General features: G+C 49.9%; 2 protein-coding genes across 2 annotated transcripts; both read left to right on the top strand.

The window, feature by feature from the left end:
• The first annotated feature begins 488 nt into the window (after positions 1-488).
• KRT3 (keratin 3) lies at positions 489-6,596 on the top strand. Its single transcript, XM_036915180.2, has 9 exons — positions 489-1,203; positions 2,246-2,466; positions 3,021-3,081; positions 3,424-3,519; positions 3,816-3,980; positions 4,412-4,537; positions 4,857-5,077; positions 5,435-5,469; positions 5,920-6,596. The coding sequence occupies exons 1-9, from the start codon at positions 550-552 to the stop codon at positions 6,225-6,227; spliced, it is 1,887 nt and encodes a 628-aa protein (XP_036771075.2). The 5' UTR covers positions 489-549; the 3' UTR covers positions 6,228-6,596.
• An 8,342-nt stretch (positions 6,597-14,938) lies between these two features.
• Positions 14,939-23,192, top strand: LOC118927242 (keratin, type II cytoskeletal 2 oral-like). Its single transcript, XM_036915177.2, has 9 exons — positions 14,939-15,659; positions 16,670-16,890; positions 18,260-18,320; positions 19,015-19,110; positions 19,666-19,830; positions 19,941-20,066; positions 20,695-20,915; positions 21,828-21,862; positions 22,264-23,192. The coding sequence occupies exons 1-9, from the start codon at positions 15,009-15,011 to the stop codon at positions 22,626-22,628; spliced, it is 1,941 nt and encodes a 646-aa protein (XP_036771072.2). The 5' UTR covers positions 14,939-15,008; the 3' UTR covers positions 22,629-23,192.
• The last annotated feature ends 3,214 nt before the right edge of the window (positions 23,193-26,406 follow it).

Here is a 26,406-nt window from a genome sequence, read left to right as displayed (position 1 = left end):
GGTGGGCACTAGCGACCATGTGCCAATCGTGGAGTGAACTGTATCACGCCATCTGTTGAGATACTTCTCCTGAGTCCCTGGGTGGGCTTCAGTGACTCTGCTACCCAGACAATCAGAACTTCCCCAGCCCACTCCCACTGCATCCTTTCTGGAGTCGAGCCCAGCTCTGGCAAGGCCAGGGGCAACAGGCAGACAGATGGCTGCTGAGCACCCAACACAGACAAGTGTGCCTCTTGGGTCTTGTCAGACAAAGCCAGCAGGTGGCCGTGCCCAAGCGTGGGGCAACACCAGGCACCACCCCCTGCCAGGTAAGCCTGCTACCTTAGCACTTTTACCAATTCAGATTATTTTCAAGGTGTGTTGTGTAGCCTGGAAAAAACTTGTTGCCTTGGAGGCAAACCCAGCCCATTTCTATTTGGGATTAATTACCTCTCCTTCATTTGAGCCCAGCAAGCTCCTAGATGTATATAAAGGGATTTATTCTGCACAGGTCTTTAGTTTCCTTCCCAGCTTAACTCTTGCCCTTTGCCTTCACCAAGCTCTCTCACCATGAACAGACAAGGCTGCAAGAAATCCTTCGGTGGCGGGAGCCAGGGCTTCTCCGGCCGCTCCGCCGTGGTCTCTGGCAGCAGCAGGATGAGCTGCGTGGCCCGCTCGGGGGGCGCCGGCGGCGGGGCCTGTGGGGTCCGGGGCGGAGCAGGCGGCTTTGGCAGTCGCAGCCTCTACAGCCTGGGCGGCAGCAAGAGCATCTCCATCAGCGTGGCTGGGGGTGCCCGGGCCGGGGGCTTTGGGGGAGGGCTTAGCAGCTGTGGTGGTGGCTTTGGGGGTGGTTATGGAGGTGGCTTTGGGGGTGGCAGAGGAATGGGAGGTGGCTTTGGAGTGGCTGGTGGGTTTGGAGGGGCTGGTGGCTTTGGTGGATCTGGTGGGTTTGGAGGGGCTGGTGGCTTTGGTGGATCTGGTGGGTTTGGAGGGGCTGGTGGCTTTGGTGGAGCTGGTGGCTTTGGAGGTCCCGGTGGCTTTGGAGGTCCTGGTGGCTTTGGTGGGCCTGGTGGCTTCCCTGGAGGAATCCACGAGGTGACTATCAACCAGAGCCTCCTGCAGCCCCTCAATGTGGAGATCGACCCCCAGATTGGGCAAGTAAAGGCCCAGGAGCGGGAGCAGATCAAGACCCTCAACAACAAGTTCGCCTCCTTCATCGACAAGGTAATGAAGCTCTGATTGGGTCCGCCTTCCTAGGCTGGGACTTTGAGTTTGACATTCAGACAACAGAGTTTAGGATAATTCATGGAGGGCCGGGCTGGAAGGGGATGAGTTAGGCTGAGCTCTAGGGCCTGGGCAGATGTTGATGGCTGATGAGCTTATCCACATGGTCACGTGGGTAGGAAAGACAATGGGCCCCTATTTGGACCCAGACATGCCCATGTTCTGCTTGACTGACTCTCTACTCAAGTCTCCCACTTGTTGCCTAATCGAGGTCTAGGCTGGCAGTGCCAGCAGCGCATGGCAAGGGCTATGACCACTGGCAAGAAAGAGTAACCCAGAACGAGGGGCTCTTTAAGTAGGAGCTGCCCTCTGAGGCTCTCCAGGAGGTCTGTTCCCTCTATGTTGCTGCGCCAGGTGAAGGAGGGTGATGCCCTAGAGAAGGGATTAAAGAAGTTTATGCGAGCCTTAGTCTCAAGGGGCTGCAGAGAAGCTGGCAACAGCCTGCATTCCTAATCAACCCAGTCAGGAAGAGCCGGGTGCTTAGTGATCCCCCTACTGGGAGAGCTCACACTGCTGTCTCTCTCCGGTGCCCTGATGACAGCGCTTCAGTCAGTATCAGTTCCCAAGGATTCAACATCATTTGAAGGGCTGAGTGTTTGTTAGTGGAGCCTTAGATGGAAGCGATGAGGCTGGGGTTTAAGTACATTTTTGCAGTGTGTACCCTAGTTTTGAAAGGTGGGATAGAGTCACAAAGTCCCTGGGAACACTGAGGGGTCATCTGCTTCCAGGCAGGGACTACTTTCTCTGTCCATCTTTCCTTCTCCTGTACCTTTCCAAACCACGCTGCATCTTTAGTGGCTTGACTGATGTGGCCATCTGACCATATCCTCTTCAGCTACAGTAGGAGCCTATCTTTCCATTTTTTCTAGGCCTTTGGCCTGGAGGCTGGGGAAATACAGACACCCAGTCCTAACTGAGCCAAGGTCCATCTGTTCCTCTGCTCTGAGTGTTGCCTGATGGGGCTTCACCCAATGTATTGCAGGTGCGGTTCCTGGAGCAGCAGAACAAGGTCCTGGAGACCAAGTGGGACCTGCTCCAACAGCAGGGCACAAATTCCACCACAGGCCCCAACAACCTTGAACCCCTTTTTGAGAGCTACATCAGCTCCCTGCGAAACTACCTGGACAGCATCCTGGGGGAGCGAGGTCGCCTGGACTCAGAGCTGAGGAACATGCAGGACCTGGTGGAGGACTTCAAGAAGAAGTGAGTGCTTGCAGCTCGAGTGGGAAGGTGCCGGGGGCTACCCTGTCTTGGAGCCCCAGCTCTTACTCCGGTCCTCCTGCCCCCTGGGCAGTGGTGTTATGTAGCCTGTTTTCCTCTCCTCATCTCCATGGAAGACAGCCTGGTTCACTAGGTTCCCCTGCCCCTTCCTTCCCTGAGGAGAGTTCTTTACAAATAAAATCATGGCAAGTGGGATGAGGTTAGAGTTCAGGAAGCACTCCCCATGAGCCAGGTTGGGGAAGATCCTGGTTTTAGGATCTGAAGGATGCTGGAGCAACTCATGGTGTGGTGATGAAATGTCCCTGTTGGCCTGGGACTGAGGGGTTTCCCAGGACATGGGACTTTCAGTGCTGAAACTGGGCAGTTTGCCTGCCGGGACAGATTGGAATAGCTGGTCTTCCTAACTACTAGGGAGATGGCAAACGGGATGTATTCATTTCAGAGGCTGGGAGAAGGCCAGAGGGACGACCAGAGAACAGGGGTGTTTATGAGTACCTCAACACTCAGACTTAGCTATTTCTTTCTAACTCTTACAGATATGAGGAGGAAATCAATAAACGTACAGCTGCTGAGAATGACTTTGTGACGCTGAAGAAGGTAAGGTTCCCGGGGCTTGTAGATGTAAGCTTCCAGCTGGTTTGGGGCAATCCCTTCACTCCACTGCCACGGAGCTGCCAAGTTTGGGCAGTTGGAGCTAAAAGCAGCAGCCGGGAGCATCTCAGTCAGGAAAGATCCCTGACAGAGTCAGTTCAGCTGTTCTTAGTTTTTGAATAGGACTGAACATCACCTGCTGAGATGTAGTTCAGTCCCTCATGTGGAGACCAGCCCTGAAGAGGGCCTGCTCAGCCAGCCCTGGCCCTCTGACTCTCTGGCTGCCATTGCAGTTGGTTGTTCTCATTCCTTGGGGGAAGAAGGCCTTTATGCTTCCGTCTTCCTCAGGATGTGGACACTGCCTACATGAACAAAGTGGAGCTTCAGGCCAGGATGGATGCCTTAGTGGATGAGATCAACTTCCTGACAAGTCTCTATAATATGGTGAGGTCCTTTCCTACTAAGAGAGGGACAGAGGGAGGGTGAGATGTTTTCAGATTGAGGCTGGGTCATTTTGGTATCTAGGGCCCCGGAAGACTGAGTCTAGAGATAAGGCCTGTTGTGAGGGATCCACAGGATGGGCTGTAGACATGGGGTTCTCTGAGAGCCTGGGGGCGGTGGGAGGAGATGCACATTCAGAGCTGAGTCAGTGAATGGGTCTGTTGATCAGGAGCCCCTCTGGGCCTCTGTGTCCGTGTTACAGAGGCCCCAGGAGTGAACAGGTCCTTCTGTGTTGGCAGGAGCTGTCCCAGATGCAGAGCCATGTCAGTGACACCTCCGTGGTCCTGTCCATGGACAACAACCGCTGCCTGGACCTGGACAGCATCATCGCCGAGGTCAAGGCCCAGTACGAGGAGATTGCTCAGAGGAGCAAGGCTGAGGCTGAGGCCCTGTACCAGACCAAGGTGGGAGCTAGGCACCTCTTAGGGGATCCACTGAGGGCCTCCAGAGGCTGTGGCATGTGGGACTGCTGGGTGGGGAGTCCTCTGTGGTCACTGGGTGGACTCCTATTGGTTCTACTCTCTGGAGATGTCCCTCTAATGGCTGTACAGTTGCAGAAAGTGCTGCCCCCTGTGGGGAGGTGGTTCCATTGTTGCTGCCAGGCCACATGGGATTGGTCCTAGCTTGCTCAGGATGTGGGTGGGAGAATCTTCTACCATGACAACCCAGATGTTCTCTTCCCTGTTACCCCAGAGGTGTCCCTGCTGAAATGTAATTCAACATCGTTTTAACAAGTGTTTACTAAGCATTTCGAGGTTGGGTGGGTGATGTCAGGAACAGAGAAGCAAGGTAGGCAAGGCTGCGTCAACACCCCCTCTTCCCCACCGCTCTCCAGCTGGGGGAGCTGCAGACCACGGCCGGCAAGCACGGGGATGACCTGAAGAGCACCAAGAGTGAGATCATGGAGCTCAACAGGATGATCCAGAGGCTGCGGGCCGAGATTGAGAATGTCAAGAAGCAGGTGGGAAGCAATGGTTGCTTGGTGCCTCAGCTGATTGGTGAGAGGGGAAGGGGCTCGGATCTCAGGACCCCTAGTCTGGAATGGACTTCTGAGGTCATCTCAGGTAGGATGGCCTCCAGGAAATTCAAAGACAAGCCAATCTCAATGGCTGATAGTCCACAGGAGAACTATGTCATCTCCATGGAGGAGGATAGAGGTGCTAGGGAAGGGGTGATGCTGCTGACTTTAAGATCCTTGGTATGGCATAATCCACACTATGACTTGATAAATCTGGGACCCTCCTACTGGGCTCATCTTTTTCCCTACCTCCCTGCCACAGAATACCAACCTGCAGGCAGCCATAGCTGAAGCCGAGCAGCGTGGGGAGACAGCCCTCAAGGATGCTGATGCCAAGCTCCAAGAGCTGCAGGCTGCCTTGCAGAAGGCCAAGGATGACCTGGCCCGGCTGCTGCGTGACTACCAGGAGCTGATGAACGTCAAGCTGGCCCTGGATGTGGAGATCGCCACCTACCGCAAGCTGCTGGAGGGCGAGGAGTGCAGGTGGGCCTCAAATTTCATCTTCCCATCTTCCCTGGCACAAATCACATGCTGAGAATCAGATAAGTGACTGAGTAAATGGGGTTGGAGGCTTGCTGTATAGAGAGAGGTCCCTACATCTGCCAGGCCTTGCAGAGAAGCCTGGGCCTTTACCAGCCCACTCTCTTCATAGGCAGCCAAAGTGCATATCCAGCCTATGTGCACAGGGCTCTGCTACAACCTGTGGGAGGGCAGAGAAGGGCTGCTGTTCTGCCAGGCTTCTGAATCCATTTCTGGTTGTTACTCATCACCCTCACCCACAGGCTTGCTAGAAATCTGCCTTGTGATGGAACTATTTCTCTCTTGCTTTCTCTTATACAGACTGTCTGGAGAATGCCAGAGTGCTGTCAGCATCTGTAAGTAGCCGAAGCAACCATCACAGTGGGCACTGACTCTGAGGGTCTGTGCTAGTACAGGGCAGTAGCAACTAATTCAAAAATGTATCTATGCAAGTTGGAGGGGTTTTCTGGGGGTGGAAGGGCCACAGATCTGCTTTTGTAGTTGCTCTGGGTTCTGGGCATGAATAATAGGTCTACATGGCCATGGGAATATTGTTAATGCGAGGAGAAATTTTGGATCCTCTCCAAGGGGATCATTAAGAAGTGACCTTATCAGAAGAAACCATTGAAAAATTCATAATGACTTAACAGTATGGGGGTGAGCACCTTATGACGCCTTAGAATGCTTCACAACGTCATCTGAAGCAAAGCTGCCTCGATGGCCTCCCACACATCCTGGGCGCAGCGATGACTAATTGCGGCACAGTGGGCTGGGCGCTGACCGCAACACTGTCTTCCGTCCTGCAGCCGTGGTCAGCAGCGGCACCTCCTCGGCAGGGGGCTACGGCGGCGGCCTTGGCATGGCAGGGGGCGCCGGCGGCGGCTTTGGCCGGTCAGGAGGCAGTGGCTTCGGCGGCAGCGGCTTCGGCGGCAGCGGCTTCGGCGGCAGCTGCGGCTTTGGCGGTGGCAGCGGCCTCGGCGGCGGCAGCGGCTTTGGCTCCGGCTCTGGGGGTCGCTGCGGGGTCAGCGGCGGAGGCTTCAGCTCGGGCAGCGCCCGGTGTGGCAGCGTGAAGTTCTCCCAGTCTTCCCAGTCCTCTCAGTACTGCTCCAGATAAATCAGGCGCATGGTCCCTGCAGATCGCCAGCGCCTCCCGTCCCCATCCGCTCCTCCAATCCCGCAGCACCCCCAACCTCAGCGCCAGGCCCCAGCCACTGCTCCCCTTCCTCCAACCGCTCGCCCGGGGTTGGAAGACCCGGGCCTCTTGGGCCCCATCCAGATCCCTGGCCAAGCACAGACGTGAGAATTTCAGCCTGCTCTGACTCCAGCCTGTGCCTGTGATTGTCCAAGTGTGGCGTCAGCCACCACCTTCTGCTGCCCTTGGGCTCCCCTTCCTGGGTGGAATGGCCACCATAGATCTGATGTATATAATACACAGGCCCCTCTGCCCGCCCATTCTGTCGCCAATAAAGTGCATTGTGTTTCACATCAGGCCTCTGAGTCCTCTCTGGACGCTCTTCTCCCCACTGGACTGTCTTCTTTCCTCCTGTCCCGTGTGGGCTGTGCCGTCCACAGAACAGCTGGAGTACGATTGCCCTGAAAGGAAGGCACTTACTCCCTACTGCCCGTGGTATGGGATGGAAATGGGCGCTGGTTGTTCCTTTATTCTTTGGGCACTGGGGGGAGGGTGGAGCACACTTCGAGAGGCTGTGTGGCTTCATAGTTCTTAGGGGGAGAGGGAGAGCCATGTCCTTCTTGCCTTCTTTCATTTGGAGGAGGCTTGGGGGCCTTGAGCTGCTGAAGGGGGCTTGGGGACAGAGAATTTCTTTCCTTGGCGCTGGTCCCCACTCCGGCTGACATTCTGAAAGCTTTTCCTCCAACACAGTGCGTTTGGGAAAGTGTGAGCTGCTAGAATTCCAGGGCCCAGGAGCCACTTATCTCAAAGTCTGACCAATGGAACCCCAGTCTGCTGAGGAGCTCTGTAAAAAAGGGTTCTCTGTCCAGTACATCTTCCTTATTTGGAGCACACAGTAGAGGTTCTGAGAAGTCTTGTAGCAAAACATACTTTTAGCTATCTTTAACCTGGCACTTTCCACAGAGGCCCTCCACCCCCTTCTGGGTAAATAGCTATTAACACCCCTCAGAAAACATCCTACACCTGAGCACCATCTGCATGCACTCGGGCCCCTGGGGGTATGTGGCAGCCATGGGTGCTCCTAGCATCTGCCCTGTACCAGAAAGCCTGATAAAGTGGCAGTTGGCTATGGGAAAGCTATCTGGAAGGTCATGGCTAGAAAGGGATTCAGGGGCTAGGAGTCTAAGAACTTTATTAGCAAAGGAGAAGACAGGCTCATAGAGGTACAGTGGCTTGCACGTGAGAGTCTCAGCTGGGAGTACACCCAAGTACCCCGAGTCTGGAGTTCCTACCACCTCCCCACATTGTCTTGAGGCTGGATCTACAGCCCTCCGGGCACGGCTGGCTGCCTGGGCACTGACAGAATGCATAGGCAGAGTAGAAACCTTTGGCCATGCCATGCCAGCCATGCCAGGGAAGGAGTATTTCCATCTTAGGCCAAAGCTGAATTTATTTCACAGAAGGGGAGCAATATTAAAATAAAGAAAACCAGCAATTGGGGTTTGAAAATCCCATGTCTGTAGCTGGCAGAGTGATACGTAACAGCGCTGCCCTGATCTCCTGGGAAGGGTCTTTGAAAGAGGGGGATTTGGTAGCTATCACCTCATTTTTGGGTAGGAAGTTGCCTTTTCTGGCTGGTATCCCTCTGGGAACAGGAGAGATGGGGGGCAGAGCCAGTGCTTGCCCCAGTGCAGAGGGCTGGCCCTATAGGAACCTGCCAGGCCAGTCACGGGACAGCTGTTTGACCTGGGACAAAGTTGTTATTAGTGACACCCTTCCTTCAGCCAGTATCATTCAGGGTTTACTCTCTGGCACCAGGCTAAATGTTGGAGGTACATCAGTGAACAGCAGTAAGGTGACACCCCTGCTCTCATTTTAGTAATGGAGCCAAAACAACAAAGTAAGCAAACACATAAAATAACTCCAAGTTGTGATAAGTGTATGAAGAAAAGAAACCCGGGGCTGAAGTGGAGAGAGGACAGGACTTGTTGGTGGACTGGAGAGGCGAGATTCACCATGGTGCCCAGTTTTCCAGCGGGAGCAAATGGGAGGCTGGTGATACGTCTGGGGAAGTGGGAGAAGGGAAAGGGTGGGAAGGTCTGAGAAGAAACCTCAGGAACTCTGCTTTAGACAAGTCTGAGCTGCTCCCGAGATAGCCAAGAGGTGAGATGCAGACTACAGAGGGGATGTGTGGGTTCAGAAGGGAGGCTTGTCAGCATGGAGACCCCATCTGAACATCATCAGATAAGGATGGTCAGGGGGCTTTCTAAAGCCACGGGAACTGGTGGGCTCTCTCAGAGACAGAGAAGAGGAGAGGGCCCAGGCTGACCTCCAAGGGCGCCCGGCATTTAGAGTCAGGGAGCAGAGGGCAGTCAGCCAGGAGTAGTACCTGGGCACCATGGTGAATCTCCCTCTCCAGCCCACTAACAAGTCCTGTCCTCTCTCCACTTCAGTCCCAGGTTTCCTTTCTTTCCATCCAACTCCTATCCCACCCATTCCTCTCTGCCCATGCTCTCCTGTGCACCCCAACTGGAGAGAAAGCTCAAGATAGCAATTTCCTGTTCTATGAGCTTGTTGACCCACTGGTTCATGCAGCCCTTGATGTTAAGGAGAATGAGGTGTTTTTAGATTTCAGGTTATTTCATTCTATCTCTTTCTGGGATGCAGACTACAGCCAGAGCAAGTATCAGCAGTGATGGGGACGTGGCCACAAAGGTGCAGTTAAAGAAATCAGGGATTCCCCGCCCTCTCCCCCCCACAAATATCTGCCTGTGGATAATCCAGACTTGATTGATGATGATGAAGGTTTGCAGATAAAAGTTGGAGTGAGTGGTAGATAAATCTCTACATGATTCTTTTCTGTTTTGCTTAGAATGGGGTGGGGTTTTTGTTAGGCAATCATCAGAAATCCTATCTTTTGGGATTTGGGCTGCCCCTTCTGTCTTCTCAACACTGTAGCCCACATACATTCTCCTTCTGCTGCCAAGACCAGAAATGTGGACACTTTGCAACAATCTTAGACTGACTGAGAAAAACACCCTTGAGTTCTGAAAACACTTCTTCACACTTCTTATCTGTGTTTCATCTGTATCCCTCGCAAGCACTTCTGGGATGCGAACTGCATGGTGCACATCCCCAGTAACACTTCCAGCCCAGGTGGAGGGCTGAAGCCATGTTGGATCTCCTAGGAAACCACTGCAGATATGGTGGGGGCAAACTGATACCTTTGGAATCCAATGGGGACATTATCAAATGGTGACAGCTTCAACAACTCTTGGAAAAGACGTGGGTAGGAAAGGGTGACTCTAGATGGCAATCAAGGCATGATTCTTAGTGGGGGCAAACCCCCCTCCACTTAGGGAACATATGGCAATGTCTGGTGGCATCTTTGGCTGTCATAGATGGAGGAGTACTACTGGCACCTAGAGGGGAGAAGCCTGGTTGCTAGACGTACAGTGCACAGGACAAATGTACCACAAAGAATTCTCAAGCCTAAATTTCAGTAGAGCTGCTGCTGAGAACCACCGCCCTAAGCAAGAGGCCATCTCATTTACCCCTCTCCTTGGGAAAAGGTGCATGACTGCAATGATATTGATTACAGCTGAGCTGAATAGAGACCATGCTGAATTTGAGTGGTGTACATAGTTTAAGAAGTTTGTTTTGAAGTGGAAATGTCCTTGTACTCTGGGCAAAGACATAGGAAACAAGCCAGGCAAATAGTGTGGCCTTATAGGGATACTTTCAAGACCTGTACCAATGGCCTATGAGCCTGCAGTTCTGGAATAAGTCCAGCTGTTTTATGCCTTTGTGCCAAGAATTTTCCACCTTCAATGACTTGACTAGCCCTTATGTATCACTGAAGGTCACTCAGACCCTGCCTCCAGAAAGCTTTCAGGGACTCATGAAACCAGTGAGTCAACAAGCTCATAGAACAGGAGATTGCTATCTTGAGCTTTCTCTCACATGGCACCGAAAGTCTATACTTCCATTCAACTCATGAGCCACTTTTTAACGACTAGTTTTAGTGTCTGTTCTCTGCACTGGAATGGAAGTTACTTGAAGGGAAGAATGTGCCTTCTTTATGTTTGCACCTCTCAATGTCCAGCACAATGCCTGGCACATAGTAGGCGCTGTGAATTTCACTGCGCTAATGTGGTGCTTGAAAAGCAGAGGGTGGACTCTTAAATGCAATTGCTGTCCTGTCACATTTAACAAAAACAACACAATTAAACGACTAACTTTTGTTCAGTATTTACTTGTGCAAGTCATACACGAGGCAGTATGCACATGTCATCTCATTTAATCCTCACAACTGCCATAGGAGGCAGGTCATAATTAGCCTCATTTTCCTGATGAGGAAACTGGGACTTACGCAGAGAAACATGCCTGGCATCAGCAATGGAAGTGACAGGTCTGGGCCTCAAATGCAAAGACGGCACACGTAACTGCTGTGCTATGCTGCCCAGCAGGGCCAGCTGATTTCTGCTTGGCTTCCTGGATGCCCTCTCTTGTGCCAGATCTGGCACGTGATGCTAACAACTCTCTGGCATCTTGAGGAGCCAGAAACCAAACCTGAAGTTCCTAAGTTCTCAGGCAAGCTTTCTGAGACCCTGTGAAGGTGGGCAGGTCCACCTTCTACCCTGGAGAGTTCTGATCTATAGCAGAGATCAAAGAGATTGGTTGGGGGAAATACCTTGATAATGATGCGTGTTTCTCTTGGATGCCAAAGAGGAATTTGTATGGTTTAAAATTATTTTCATTAACATAAGTTGATGCTTCATGACACATCTGTCCATCACATTCTAGGGGTGGTTCTTTAAATGTCAAAGTGGACATTTCACTCTGGGGGGTGGTATAATTTGACGTGCTGAAATCCACACAGATTAAATGGACCCATGAATTTGTGACAGGCTTTGGAGTTGGATATCTTATTAAAATCCCAGCCCAGTCAGCTAACTGACTTGGGGCAAGTTCACTAACCTCACAAAGCTGTGTCCTTACCTGTACAATGTGAATGAAAATTCAGATCTTGCAGAGTTTTCTATGACAATTAGAAATGATACATGTCAATAGCCTAATTCAGAGCCTGGTGTATGGCAGGTCCTCAGTCAATGTTAGCTACTTTTGTATTCTTTTTCATAGACAGGCAGAAGGAGTAAAGATTTGAAAGAGGAAATTATTTTCACTAAATCTAACTCCAAGGGCAGTATATCTAGATTGTTCATTTTTTTGGAGAGCAAATGAATGATTATTTGGAAAACTGTATCTGTGCAGCTGTATATATGAAGAGCCATGTAACTATTACCCCTTCATCCTCAGCTCCTAGGTAGAGAGGGATGTGTGCTCACCTTGACCTAGAGGTAATGACTACTGTTCCATGATTCATTCCTCCAATCACAGTTATATTACAGGCAACTCTTAAGCATTCACACTGCAGTTGAATACCAGTGAACAATTTGGTTAGAGGAAATCATTGCTTGGTGACAATTCTCCATTTTTTATAGGTAAGGAAATAAGGATCCAGACCATGCAGCCACTAGACAACCTTTAGACAGAAGGTTCTGACAGGTGAGCAATTAGAACTCAGACTGCTGGCAGCAGGCAGCCAACTTAGTGGCACTGCTCTACAAGAGCCTACAGTGAATAAGAGAAATATTGCTGAGGATGCTAACTCTGGATATTTCCAGCAGCTTCAATCAACTGTTGAGAAAACAACCCCAACTGGCTAAATAAGGTGATGCCTTGGCACGTTCTGGAGATGTGGATTAGGGGGCCCAACCCAGCCCTGTGCTTTTCTGATCTGCCCGTTGCCTCTCTACTTCCATCTTCTCCAGCACATGCCAGGGTGGCAGAGATGAGCCATACCGAGGAGGTTGCCACCTGCTGCCTCAGCACTGGAGCCAAGGGAGGGGGTGGGGATTGGAGACACTGATGTCTGCCCTTGTTTGCTTTGGGCTCTCACTTGGGGCTTCAGATGAGTCTGGCTCACCTTCCTTCCTAGGGAGGGCATTTGATCTGCTTTTAAAGGAATTCCACAGACTGTGAATAAAGACCTAACCAAGAGGGACTAGCATTCAATTGATGGGTGGAGAAAATGTCTCAAAGAAGAATTCAACACAGATTCTGGACATGGATTGCCTAAGGTGGATAATGTGGACTTAAAAATCCAAACATTTGTTGCTGGATGCTAGGTAAATGTCAAATCAATCCTGCAAGTGGGGTAGATACAAATCAGGAAAGAGAGGCTCCAAGAAGGGAAGTACCTTGTCCAAGGTCATGCTTAGTGAGAGGTGGACAAGGGATTTGAATCCAGGGCTTCTGAAGTCCATGATGACAGGCTTTCTGTTGACCACAGTTACCTTCCCTTGGGGGGCATTCTGTAATTTTCAAAGGACTTTCACTTATATCCTGTGAGGTTCGCCACAGTCAATGAGGTGGGAAGGCATCCGGCAGAGAGAGCACAGACTGAGTGCGTTAAATCACAGCCCAAGGTCACCCAACCCAAACCCGTCCTCGCAGAGGTCTTGTTCTACTATTTCAGCTTGTTTTTCCTACTGTCAGCTCATACTCAGCTTCCTTTCCCTACCATCCTTTAGTGAGTTTCTCAGGGTGCAGAGTTGTCCTGAGAACAGCCAAAGCCAGACATAAGTTGTTCCCTTACCCCATGTCCCCAAATAGAGTGCTAGCAATAGCTCAATATACAGTACTTACTATGCATGTTATATTTATTTAACTTGTTTAGTGCTTACAACAATTCCATGAAGTACCTGCCATTATCACCCCCATTTTATTTTATTTTATTTTTGAGAGGGCATCTCTCATATTTATTGATCGAATGGTTGTTAACAACATTAAAGTTCTGTATAGGGGACTTAATGCACAATCATTAATCAACCCCAAGCCTAATTCTCAACAGTCTCCAATCTTCTGAAGCATAACGAACAAGTTCTTACATGTATCACCCCCATTTTATAATTGAGGAGAACAAGAAACATATAAGTTAAGTGACCTGTCCAAGGCCAAAGAGCTAATAAGTGACAGAGCTGGGATTCTAATCAGGCAGCCTGGCTCTAGACAAACCACAGAGTAGAGAATTGAGAATTAGTTGCAGAACATTTACAGTCTCTTGACCTGAGGTTTTTCAGGGTTTTTCAGACCAGCCCTCTGCCCCTGACTGCTTTGTCTGAAAGCCATCCCAGAAGACAGAGTTGCTCATTGCTGATTTGAATGGAATCCTGGAGTTATACCAACCACCTATTTCTTGGGGAGTCTAGAGTCACTCCCTCTTACCCCTATCACACCTTATGAAGTCCCATATGTAAAGACCAATTTGAGAATTTGCTCTTGCCATGTGTTGTGTGGGTGGGTGGGGAGGTGGGGTGGCATGGGGTGCGGGACTGTGAACTGCTGGGCGTTAGCGTAGTAATGCATGAGTGCACCCGCTCTACCACCAAGGGTCCTCCACCCCTGCCTCCTGACTCCCCTGGCCCAGAGGGAACACCCATAGTCTAGACTAGAGCTTCCCAAACTTCTGTTAGCATAAGGATTATTTGGAGGGCTTGTTAAAAATATAGACACTCAAGCCCTTCCTCTGAAAATTTTCATTACATAAGATTGGAATAGGACCTGGGTCTAGATATTTATATTCTTAGACACTGGTCACCAGTCAGTTAACATCTATTTATGACATGCTTTAGGACTCAATCACATCCTTTGATGAACCCAGGGCATAGAAAGGTACTAACAAATAAACAAATAAGTATATTTGATGTCAAGGCCATGGTGGGAAAAGCACAGGGTTTGGTGGGAAAACAGGGAGAGTGACTCAGAGGGGTATCTAACTGTGGAGGGCGTAGATCTGACACAGTACACACTCTCATTTTGAGATGAATGGGGTCTTTGACTCCATTGGCTAACTGGTAGGTCCTCACATTCTGTCTCTATTGCATCTGGATCCAGACATCACCTGCCGTTGGTCTAGGATGGTGGTGGAGGGCTCTGTCTGAGACTCCGCCCCATACCTGTTTCCTTTTTCTTTCCAAGCATCACACTTGTTTGCTTCCTATATGACCCTCACTTTTCCCATGGGTTTGACATTTTATTTCCATTTGGTTTCCCATGAGCAGCATTTCTTAGCTCACATGACAGGCTGGTTTAACCTTTGGCTGAGAGGGTGCCAGGGTGCACTCTGTGGGGCCAGCACACCTCTCATGCCCCCTTCCCCTGCCCCAAGCCCTCCTCTGGATAGGTCTCTGAAGAGGTGGGCACGGATGACATGCCACTGGGCTGCGGTGCCTTAGCACTACAGGGAGGGGCTCAACCCACCTGGAAGATATTGTCTGGTCCTTAACCCTGTGTCATGGAGCTCGGTGGCTTCTAATCTCCTGGTGTCAAAACCTAATTCATCCTGTTGGATCAGGTGCTGTCGGAGTTCCTTAAGCCCCCAGAGGAAATTGCAGGAAGGGAGGGAGGTGAGTGCCAGTCTTTTGTCAACTGTGGAAAGTTTGGGTGATTAAGCTAAGAAAGCAAAGTCACTTTGGTTGAGAGGATTATTTCTGAGGTGTGCTGGGAACCTAGAAGTAACTTATTGCCTGGGAGGCAAACCAAACCCAAGATGACTCTCTGCTAATTGCTTGCCTCCCCTTCTGCCAAGCCTAACTCCTTGCTATATAAAGGCCACTCTCCTCTTGGTCCCCATGCTCTGTCTTCATCCCTGTCAGCTTTTGCCCAGTGATTGCTCGCTCACCTTCAAGCTCTCTCACCATGAACAGACAAGGCTGCAAGAAATCCTTCGGTGGCGGGAGCCAGGGCTTCTCCGGCCGCTCCGCCGTGGTCTCCGGCAGCAGCAGGATGAGCTGCGTGGCCCGCTCGGGGGGCGCCGGCGGCGGGGCCTGTGGGGCCCGGGGCGGAGCAGGCGGCTTTGGCAGTCGCAGCCTCTACAGCCTGGGCGGCAGCAAGAGCATCTCCATCAGCGTGGCTGGGGGTGCCCGGGCCGGGGGCTTTGGGGGAGGGCGTAGCAGCTGTGGTGGTGGCTTTGGGGGTGGTTATGGAGGTGGCTTTGGGGGTGGCAGAGGAATGGGAGGTGGCTTTGGAATGGCTGGTGGGTTTGGAGGGGCTGGTGGCTTTGGTGGAGTTGGTGGGTTTGGAGCGGCTGGTGGATTTGGAGGAGCTGGTGGCTTTGGTGGAGCTGGTGGCTTTGGAGGTCCCGGTGGCTTTGGAGGTCCTGGTGGCTTTGGTGGGCCTGGTGGCTTCGGCCCTGGTGGCTTCCCTGGAGGAATCCATGAGGTGACTATCAACCAGAGCCTCCTGCAGCCCCTCAATGTGGAGATCGACCCCAAGATTGGGCAAGTAAAGGCCCAGGAGTGGGAGCAGATCAAGACCCTCAATAACAAGTTCGCCTCTTTCATTGACAAGGTGAAGGCAAAGCCCAGAGGTTTCATGGAGGGTTTGGGTTGCCTAGGAGGTTGATATAGGAAGATGCCCGCGGGATCTGCCAGATTCAGAGGCAGGGGTACTAACTTCTTTTCCTGGCTCTGCCTTGGCCCCTACAGGACAGTGAGCATTCCTTTTGCTCTTCAGGCCATTTTCCCAGCTATAAAATGAGGGGATTTCTGGCTCTTGATTTCCTTTTAGGGATAGGATGAGGTGAGGGTCTAAATATACTGTCAACCCTTTTTAAGAATGGGGCATTAACCATGAAATTATTGTAGCTAATTTTCCATCATTCTTAAAAAGCAATTGTTTGATAATCTAAACCAGCTGGTAATCAAACTTGCTTTAATAGGAATCTGGGGACTGCCTCTCAATGATGAATGTTGGCAACTGACTTTCTGAACGGGGCTGTGCTTCAGCCGATATTAAATCGAGCTGTCCGTGCTGGGGCAGGGAAGGGTGAGCTGGGTCTGGAGGCATGTACCTGGGAGTTAAAGCTGAACCTGAGTTACCTGTAAGCTGAGTAACCGAAAGGGGAAACAACTAAGGGAAATGTGAAACAACATAGGAAGAGTCAGACCTCACTGACTGTTTTCATTGCCTTTTTGGAGGTGAAAAGGTTTTCACTTTGAAAACAATTATAAATAGCTTTATTTAGGCTGGCCTCCTTTAGCTACACTCTGAAAGAGCCCAACAGACTAGGGTGGTGCCGGCTTTGACTGTTAGCTTTGTCACTTAGTAGCTATATCACTTTGGGCAGTTTCCATTTCTTTATTGACAAAATGGGGATAATTTTTATGTACAATTTATATATACAATAAATTATATGATATGATTATATATGTAACCTTTATAGGTGGTTGTGAGGATTAAATGAGATACAATATGTGAGAGTAGTAGGTATAGAGTCAGAGTAAGCCTATACCGAGGGATGGGTGGCCCCACCTGCCCGACTCAAGAGAGTGACTCCTTTTCTTCCTTCGCCCATGCAGGTGCGGTTCCTGGAGCAGCAGAACCAGGTCCTGGAGACCAAGTGGGAGCTGCTGCAGAAGCAGACCACGGGCTCCGGCTCGGGCCCCAACAACTTGGAGCCTTTCTTTGAATCTTACATCAGCTTCCTGAACAGGCAGCTGGATTCGGCCGTGGGGGAGAGAGGGAACTTGGAAGGGGAGCTGAAGAGCATGCAGGACCTTGTGGAGGACTTCAAAAAGAAGTGAGGGCCCCAACCAGGGAGTTTCCCCTTCTGGGGGATTAGCAGGGAGGTGTGGCCCCAGTTTAGGATTGTAACCGTTCCCGATTGCACCTTCAGTCAATACTCTTGGATGAATTTATTGAGTGAAGCGTGACCAAGCAGAAGGGGGGGAAAGGGCGGGTACTGAAACTTCTAGGTGGCTTATGATGACATATTTTTCAGTTTCCGGGTGGGCCCCCTCCTACACCGGCCCAGACGGACAAGGCAGTCCTCCCAGGGCTTAAGCCCTTTCGGATGGAGAGCCCTCCATGCTTTGCTGTACATAAGAATCACCTTGGAAGCTTATCAAAAATGCATATTACTGTGCTGCAGTCCTAGATACTCTGAATCAGTGTGGGGCAGGTCCCAGGAGTCAGTGCTCTGTAGCTCCTAGGGATTGAGGTATCACACTTTGTAAAGCACTCTTTTGATGTGTTCAGTCCAACCCCATTTCTGTGGCTTTGATTAGCCTCCTTTTCTATTTGGAGTTACAGTTGACACCCTCTGAGGTCTTTGAGAGGTAAACAGGGCCTCTCAAGGTGATACGGGAGCTGCAGATATCCCCTGGGTCAGGACCCAAGGGAATGGGTGCATCTGCTCTGGGGAGGCCCCATTTCAGCTCCACAGCACTGACCTGGAGAGCAGTCGCCCTGCAGCAGGCTCTGTGCTGGCTCCAGAGGCCAGTGGCAACTCAGGTTCACATTGTGCAGAAACCTCTTTTCTCCTAGAGTTGTTCCTTTCTTCAATCTTCATGAACTCCAAACTCTTGGTGGGGGATCTCAGCCATTCACAGGCAGGAATCTCATAACCTTGATGCATTCAGGAGACATTAGTTCATTCTTATCCCCAATTCCTGTAAGAAGCAGCTCTAATTAATGAAAAGAGAAACCGAGAAAAGAGAGACAGCAACACCTGGTTTGAACAAATGCCTCTCTGGGTCTCATATGGGCATGCTGAGCTTTGTGACATCTGTCAGAGCCAGGCAAGGAGTCAGCTTCTTGAAGCTTTGGAGGTGCTTGTCACCTCAGGCTGCCACCTGGACTCAGAGAGAAGACGGAGGCAGAGCCTGAGTTCTGAAAGGCCTCTAGGGAGGACTGGCTCTGTGCAAAATGGAAATGCAGGGCCCTTGTTAAAAAATTAAGAATTTCAAGATGGTGTCAGCAGAGCTTTAAAGGGAGTGTGAGGGCCTTCTGGGGCCAGGGCCCTGAGTCACTGCACAGAGCACACTCCCGTGAAGGCGGTCCTGCCGCTGGGTGGGGACAGTCTGTGTGAATGCTTGGGGTCCTCATCTTTTCTTTTCTTTTTTTACTTTGGAAATGTCTGTCGAATTGTGTGCCTCTTTCTGTCCCAGGTATGAAGACGAGATCAACAAACGCACTGCGGCAGAGAATGAGTTTGTGGGGCTCAAGAAGGTAGGCAAGCTGGGACAAGCAGGCCAGGGATCCCTCCCTGACGCTGTCCTCATGAGAGATGGCAGGGTCAGCTGTCTGGGGCACAGTGACCCTATGTGTGCGGGGTTTACATTTTCCCTTACATTCTTGGAAATGAGGTGTTTGGTGAGGGAGGCTGCTCCGAGTACATTGCTGATGGGGAAGACATCTTACAATGTTACTGTGACCAGCAAGCTGATTAGTAATGTGAACTAATAATGAACATTTTATATGTAGCATTTTTCAGCAAGGTTTTCAGCCTATAAATGTTCCCCAGATGTTACTAATAATAACAATCAACAAACACTCATGGCTTGTTTAAATCAGTCATCATAATGATAAAACAGTGGGAATAATGCCCTCATTTCTATTTAGGAGGTTGGGTTTTGGTTCTATGTAACTAAAATCACATGTTGGATAAATGTGATTTTCTACTTTTATACTGTGCCCAGCTAATGTGGTTTATATTTTCTAAAAACATTGGGATGTGACCATTCAGAGCAATTAAAAGGAAGAAAACCACTTTGATTTTCTTTTTAAAAGAAGGTGAGAAGTCACAATTAGGAGGAGGGCGAGGCAGGGGCCAAGGGGAGAGAGGGAGACTAGGAGAGGGCTGTGGGTGGCAGGGGACTGAAGGGTCATTCTTTTGGGTTTCCGACTGCCTTTCCCCCCCCAGGATGTGGATGCGGCCTACATGAACAAGGTGGAGCTACAGGCGAAGGTGGACAGTCTGACAGATGAACTCAACTTCCTGAGGACCCTCTATGAGATGGTGATTCTTTCGTTTGCCAAGCTCCAGAGCCTTCCTGTCTGCAATTTCCCACTGTGTAACCTTAGGGGACATCCAAGGGCCAAAACACTCAGAAAACCAGCGACAAGCGTAGAACTCAGCTCAGCCCCATCCAGGAAATGCTAACCTAAGATCTCTCCGCCTGTGTAGACCTGGCCTACAGGGCCAGAGTCCCTCTCTGCCCTTTTGCTATTCCCTGTGCCCTCAGCCCATTTGTTCTATACCTTCCCTCTGGCTGCTCGCTCCTTCAGGGGGCTCCACACTGCCACAGCCCCCTGGAGACCACACAGGAGGGCTGCCTGGCTGATACTTTCAAGCTGACAACTTGACTATATTTGCATGTCTTTTGCCTTTAGCATTGTTGTCTGGCATCCTTTAGGCTCTAGCCAGGCCTGAAACACAAGATTATTTTTCTGATTATCCCACTCCTGGCCTGCTTGTTGGGGTATCTCTCCTGGTGGAGATTCTTGGACTTAACTTTCCCATCATCCCCTGGGGCCAAGGCATGGTGAGTGTGACCATCCATGTTCCCCACAGGAGCTGTCCCACATGCAGAGCCACGTCAGTGACACCTCTGTGGTCCTGTCCATGGACAACAACCGCTGCCTGGACCTGGACAGCATCATTGCGGAGGTCCGCGCCCAGTACGAGGAGATCGCCCAGAGGAGCAAGGCCGAGGCCGAGGCCCTGTACCAGACCAAGGTGGGAGTTCTCCTCTTGTAGCCATACGCTAGGTTTAGGTGCCACGGACCTTCAGCAAAAACAATCCAACACCTTGCAAAGCCACACTGATTTGATTTCTCTTCTGTCAGCTTGGGGAGCTGCAGACCACGGCCGGCAAGCATGGGGATGACCTGAAGAGCACCAAGAGTGAGATCATGGAGCTCAACAGGATGATCCAGAGGCTGCGGGCCGAGATTGAGAATGTCAAGAAGCAGGTAGTTCTGGGCTTAATGGAGACATCCTGGGGGACACCTGGTTCCTGGGGAGGAGAAGCAATAGCTGTGCCTCTGCCATATGCTTTCTCTGTCCTTTCATGGTGTCACATGTGAGCCACACAGTCTCTGGGAAGCTCTGTTCTCACAGATGTTCCTCCTGGAGGCTGGGCTTCTTAGGAGGCTCCCTAGGGAGATGGTTGCCCATTCTAGTTTGCCCAGCAAATCTTGGAAACCTGGGTGGCCTTACACATTCAAGTCTTGGTAGGACCTGCCTTCAGTGAGCTGTTTATCATGCACTTCACATAACTTTGATGGCTAATTTGTATCATGGAAATGAAGTGATTGTACAAGGGAGTTTTTAACAGTCATATGAAAAAGAATGACTTACCAGACCACTATTTTTATCAGCAAATCTGTGTTCCTTTTCTTGATGAGATATGAATTGATTTCAATGGGCTAAAGATGAATGAACCAGTTGCAAAACTGACTTCTGTTTTCTGAGCATGCTCCATTGGGATTTTAAGGAAGGGGAGGGAGGGATGCTGGATGGGGAAGAGATCTTTCAGGAAAGATCAGCTGCTTGTTTCCTGGTCACCATGCTAATGGATCCCCATCTCTTCCACCTCAGAATACCAACCTGCAGGCGGCCATTGCAGAAGCTGAGCAGCGTGGGGAGCTGGCCCTCAAGGATGCCAATGGCAAGCTCCAAGAGCTGCAGGCTGCCCTACAGAAGGCCAAAGATGACCTGGCTCGGATGCTGCGCGAGTATCAGGAGTTGATGAATGTTAAACTGGCCCTGGATGTGGAGATTGCCACCTACCGCAAGCTGCTAGAGGGAGAGGAGTGCAGGTGAGGGGCTGTGGGATCGGAAGTCTCCCAGTATAATTTTAGAGTGACCTTTGATAATGAAGAAAAAGAGGAGAGGACAGCTCAGACAAAGGGTAAGGAATCTCCTGAATGACAGAGTTTAGAATCAAGCCCCACTATTTTTTGTCAATCAAGATCATTCAATTCTCCGATTTATTACAGACGTCAATACCATATTACATGCCTCTGTCGATCCTCACTATGTGCAATGTGTAGAGAAAGATATATCGGGAGTCGTGGGATGCAGAATGGTAGACAACAGTGGGGCCCACAATGGCAAGGTTCACAGACACATTTCATGTCTGCACAGAGATGTGGACATGCCTGCTCCATGATCATGAGCAAGGCACAGGAAGATGGGCAGTGTGGACAGGGCATATTCCAATTCATCATGTGTTGAGCGCCAGCCCCTCATATTTACCCCACCTTAAACAACCATCAGCACTATCAGCTTCCCCTGACTCCACCAGCAGAGCTTGGTGGGTAAGGATTCATGGAAGAGGAAAGTCAGAAATAAAAAGGCCAAGGTTGGGTGAAGGAGGGGGAAGGACATATTAAGGGAAGATGGTCTCACCAGGGAAGGAGAGGTGAGGATGGGCTAATCCCGTAGGCATCGGGTGATGAGTATGTACCTGGAACAGATAATCTGGGAACTAAGAGAAAGTTGATGCAAAAATTGAGAAATGGAGTGTGGTGGGTGAAGCTTCTGGACACCTCAACTCCCCATAGCAGCTCCTTTTCCTGGGGAGGTCTGGTTATGGTAATGGAATAGCCTTTCTTCCCCAGGGAGCTTGAATCCTAGTAGGGAGGATGTGGCTCTAAAGGTTATGAACTGTCAGCTCTTTGGCTAATAACTCATTGCAGAAATAATCCACATCTTCTCTTGCTTTTTAGGATGTCTGGAGAGTGTCAGAGTGCTGTATGTATTTGTAAGTAGCCTTTCGAAAGCTTTTTCCCTAGGTTGTAAAAAGGGTGACTAGAAACGTCATTGCTGACTGACCTTCAGGCAGGTCAGCCTGACCCACGCAGGAGGCCAGGCCACCAAACAAGGTCTAGGGTCTCAGGCTGTGGGCATGCACTCTGCCCCTAGTGTAAACTGGCAAACTATAAGGCCGAACGTAAAGCTCCTTAGGTGGAGAACCAGAAGATTCCTGGATTTTGCTGGCTCTTGAGTTTGGGAAAGGGCACCAGAGGGTCAGGCTCACTTTTGTTTACCAACTGAGGCCTCAGAGAAGTTGGACATCTTTTTCTAAGTCACATAGCTAAGTGGGGTGCAGTTGGGATAGAGACCGAGGCCTTTTGCCTGAACCAAGCACCTCTTCTCCTGTAGCGGTGGTCAGCAACGTCACAAGCACAAGCAGCAGCTCCGGGGTCAGCCAAGGAGGCTTTGGAGGGGCCGGTGGCAGCAGCAGTGGCGGCTACAGCGGCGTGAGCAGTGGGAGAGCGAGCAGTGGAGGTGTGGGCAGTGGAGGCGTGAGCGGCGGCGTGAGCGGCGGGGTTAAGGGCAGCTACGGAGGGAGCAGCGTTGGCGGCAGTGGGACCAGGGCCAGTGGCTCCGTGAGCCAGAGAGGGGCTGGCTCCAGCTCTGCGGGCATCCAGACCTCTGGAGGCAGTGGCTACCAGACTGCCAGTGGAGGTGGCGCCAGTACCCGCTTCTCTCAGTCCATCAGCTCAAGCCAGTACGGCTCCAAGTGATCCTCCGGAGCCAGATTTCCGTGCCCACCTGCTTCCCTCCTGGCCTGCAACAGCACTTCCCACTCTCTGCTTGGCATCAACAAATGCCAACCTCAACCTCACTTTTCCTCAAGTTCCCTGGAAAAGGGACTGAACTTATTCCTGGCTCTTCCATCTCCGAGATCTCCCCTTGGCTCTGGAGGTCTGGCTGCTAGTCTGGGATGACGATGCTCCTGGATAAGCCCCTGCACTGGCCCCTGACATTGGACAGCAACATCTGAGCCCCAACCAGTGTGGGCCTTCCCAGGCGGGCCTGTTCCTACCCCTGCCCATCTCCCCTTTATCAGCTGGGAGGTGATGGTCTGAAGCTGGCATGCTTCAGTCCCACCTGAGGAGGACAGTCCAATGGGGCCAGTTCTGCAGGGCCAATGGTCAAAAGATCTGGACTGTTGGTTCCCAGGGTCCTCACCAGTTCTGGGCACCATATCCTGACTTACCTCTGTCCCCTTAATTCCCTGAGCTGTGGATCCTCGGGTGATGATTTTGTCATACTTTCTTTTCTCAATAAATTGCAGTGTATTCACATTCTGGTGTTTGGCTTTTGTGCAAGGAGTCACACAATAATAATAACCAGTCTCCTGGTTAATACATAATAACCCCTTTTTTTGTGACCAGGTTCTAAGCCAATTAAAAAATAAGACAGACACAGGAATGAGCAAATGGAGAGCCAATACTGCCTTTATTACCAACGAAACAGATACTGGAGAATGTGGTTTATACCTTGGGTGGAATGGATTGTGTATTACAGGACCTCAAGATTGGTCCTGATTTCCCACCTGGGCAGAGTCAGCATATGGCCATCATGGCCTTCCGCATGGGCTCAGACCCCTTATTGTAGATAGGAGAGCAGAACATAAGCTTTCTGTGGACAGCCAGATCCTATGAGATGGAAGCTATGTGTGCCCAATTCTCCTTCCAAACTCACTCATCAGGAAAGAGAGGGTAAGAATGCCACACTAGTGAAGCCCTCTCCAGATGGATGAGAAATCAGGAACAGACAGGATGCACACCTGGCTCTACGGCAGCATTTCCCATCTGTTCTCAGAAGCTGAAACCCAGCCCCAGGGAGGACCAGGGTACTGAGACAGCCACGGAGTGAAACCAGGGAAACAGAGCTTTGATGGAGAGGGCAATTTGAATCTCTCTTCCTTCCCCTACCCCACAAACCAAACCCATCTGCATGCCTTGAACATGGTAAAATTCTGGTTCGTAAGTCACTGTACATCATGCGTTGCACCCCAGAAGTCAGATCAAAGCTGGACTAATGAGATAGCATCTGTACACTTGTCTGATGGTCCAAGGTTGAGCCTGATCTGATCTGGGTTCACCCTATCTGATATCCAAAGGATAGCAGTCCTGGTCTCAGGACTTGGAGGAGACTTTTTAAAGTTTCTATACTTGAGAGTTCAATAAATCTTTGCCCAACTTTTCAAGGCCCCTTCCCCATTTATCCTTGGCACAGCTGGGGTACTTTGGAAGCAGGGCAGGCTGTTCTGGATTGCTGCCCTTACTGGGCTTTTAGAGACATTACAAGAAACATCACCAATCTCTAGGAAAACACTCCAGATGTTCTCTGCTCCTTATGTTGCCTTATTTACTGGGAAGAGGCTCACTATCCTGGATTGACGCAGCTCTCATTAGACTGAAGCAGCAGGTTTGGGGATGGCTGCTCAGTCTTTTGATGTGTCTGCTCCATGTGTGGACAGCTTGATTCTGAGGGCTGTCTCATTTCCTGCATAGGGTGTGGGGCATTCAGTGAAAGTTGTTGGGCAACTGAAAGAATGAATAGAAATGAATAAGGAGAGCAGGACCTTCCTCCCTCTTCTCTGAAAGAAAAATGGGCTAGGTCACACTCCAAAGCAGAATGGAGCTGAAAGTTGACAGTGAGAGTCTAGGACCTTCTTGTGAGGAGAGATGGTGGAGAGGGCTACTGAGGGAGGCAGTGAAAGCCTGAAGGATTCTTGGAGTTGGGGGAGGGGATCAATCAAGGCATGTTGGAGAAGAAGCCTGGAGGAGGCCGAGGAAGGAAGGAGTCTGGGTAACATGGAGGAAGAGCAAGGCTACAGGGAAGATATCCAGACCATATCCAGGAGACATCTAGGACTAGCATCACGTTTTATGTTATTGACACACGCTGGACTAGACCATGTGCCAGTAGAGCAGGGAAGCTTCCAGGGTAAAGGCATCATGCCTGAGGCCCGGTGGGGGGGCTGGAGGGGATGGACTACATCTAAGTCTATGGGAGGCTGGCAATCCTGAGCTTTCTGAGTTTTGAAGAATCCCTCAAATCCATCTCCCATTTGAAGATACAGCTGGGGCAGCTCTTTGCTGCCTTTGAAGGAAGCCAGGGTATGTAGAATAGGTATTTACGTGGAATGGCCAGAGAGGTGACAGGAGCCTTTCCACATCGATACTTGAAATCCTACCAGTTATGTCTTTAGGATTGAACAACCTATCTCCTAGTGACAACTGCTTCTTTATTCACCATCCTTCATTCTTCTCACTCTCCTTATAAAGATCTTCCTCTAGGGTAAAAATGGCACATACTCATAGCAAAAATGCATGAAACTTAGCAAAGTAAAACAGAAAGAGAAAATAAGGATAATCTATAATGTATACATATAATGTGGAAATAGGTACACATAAATATATATTTTACGGAATAGGGTCTTACAATACATACTGCCTTGTAACTGATTTTTCACTTAATCTGCTGTGGAATTTATCCATTTAGTTATTCAACAATTAACTGAGTGCCTACCATTTTCCAGACACTGTGCCAGGCCCAGGAACAGAGTGCAGAACATACAGTCTTTGCTCTGATAGAGCTTACAGTCTAGCTGTGAAGAAATTTACCAAATAACATCTTTCCATTACAACAAATACAGAGGGAGATCATCATTTTCTTTTTCAGTGTAGATTCTTATTTTTACTTAACCCCCTGCCCCCTCCAAAGTACATATTGGGACAAACTACTATTTCTTTTTTCTTTAGGGTTATGATGTACATGTTTTCTGGTCATTAATGTTCTACTAAACATTTTACTAAACCAAAGCCAGACAGAGGACCATTAAAGCTATTTGCTACCCCTTCTTCCTCAGGCTGAGTTAGACCAGTGGGGATCGTTTTGAGAGGAAGAAGAAGAGACTTAGAAGTGCAGAGTTTACAGAATCACACTTTTATGAACTCAATCCACACCAACCAAAAACCTAACCAACTGACTTAGAATTTTAAGCAAACTGCATAAATATGCTGTAAGAAAAGGGTATCTTTTAGTCCATTTCCAGCATATAGCATATAGTCACTGGTGTCCAGTAAAATAGTAACTCCAATGAAGAAAAGTATTTTTGCCTTCATAGCACTAACAACTAAAAACGACAATAATTTAAAACTAAGATGTTTTAGTGGGTAATCATAGAAACTCTAAGATTAAATCTACCAGATGAGCCTGAGTATTCATCTATAAAAATTTTTTTTTTCCAAAAATTATTCTTAAGAACAAGCAAATAAACAGGCTTCTCTTGAAACAGTGCGACTACATCAGGACTGGAAGCGGAGATTCCTTTATCCCTACAGCCAAGACTAGTTCTAATTATCTCATAATGGTGGGCTGAAAATAGGAGTCTCAGAAATCTAAAGACAACGGTGGCTGTTTTAATACCTTAGATAAATAGTCTCCAATAGTCAAAAATTCTACAAAGGTGGGCTACTGGGTTTGAAAGATTGAAACTCTTACCCA

The sequence above is a fragment of the Manis pentadactyla genome, chromosome 10, assembly GCF_030020395.1.
Source record: "Manis pentadactyla isolate mManPen7 chromosome 10, mManPen7.hap1, whole genome shotgun sequence".
NCBI classification, from domain to species: Eukaryota; Metazoa; Chordata; class Mammalia; order Pholidota; family Manidae; genus Manis; species Manis pentadactyla.
Note: the sequence above shows the minus strand (reverse complement) of the source record. Positions and strands in the feature narration are given on the sequence as shown.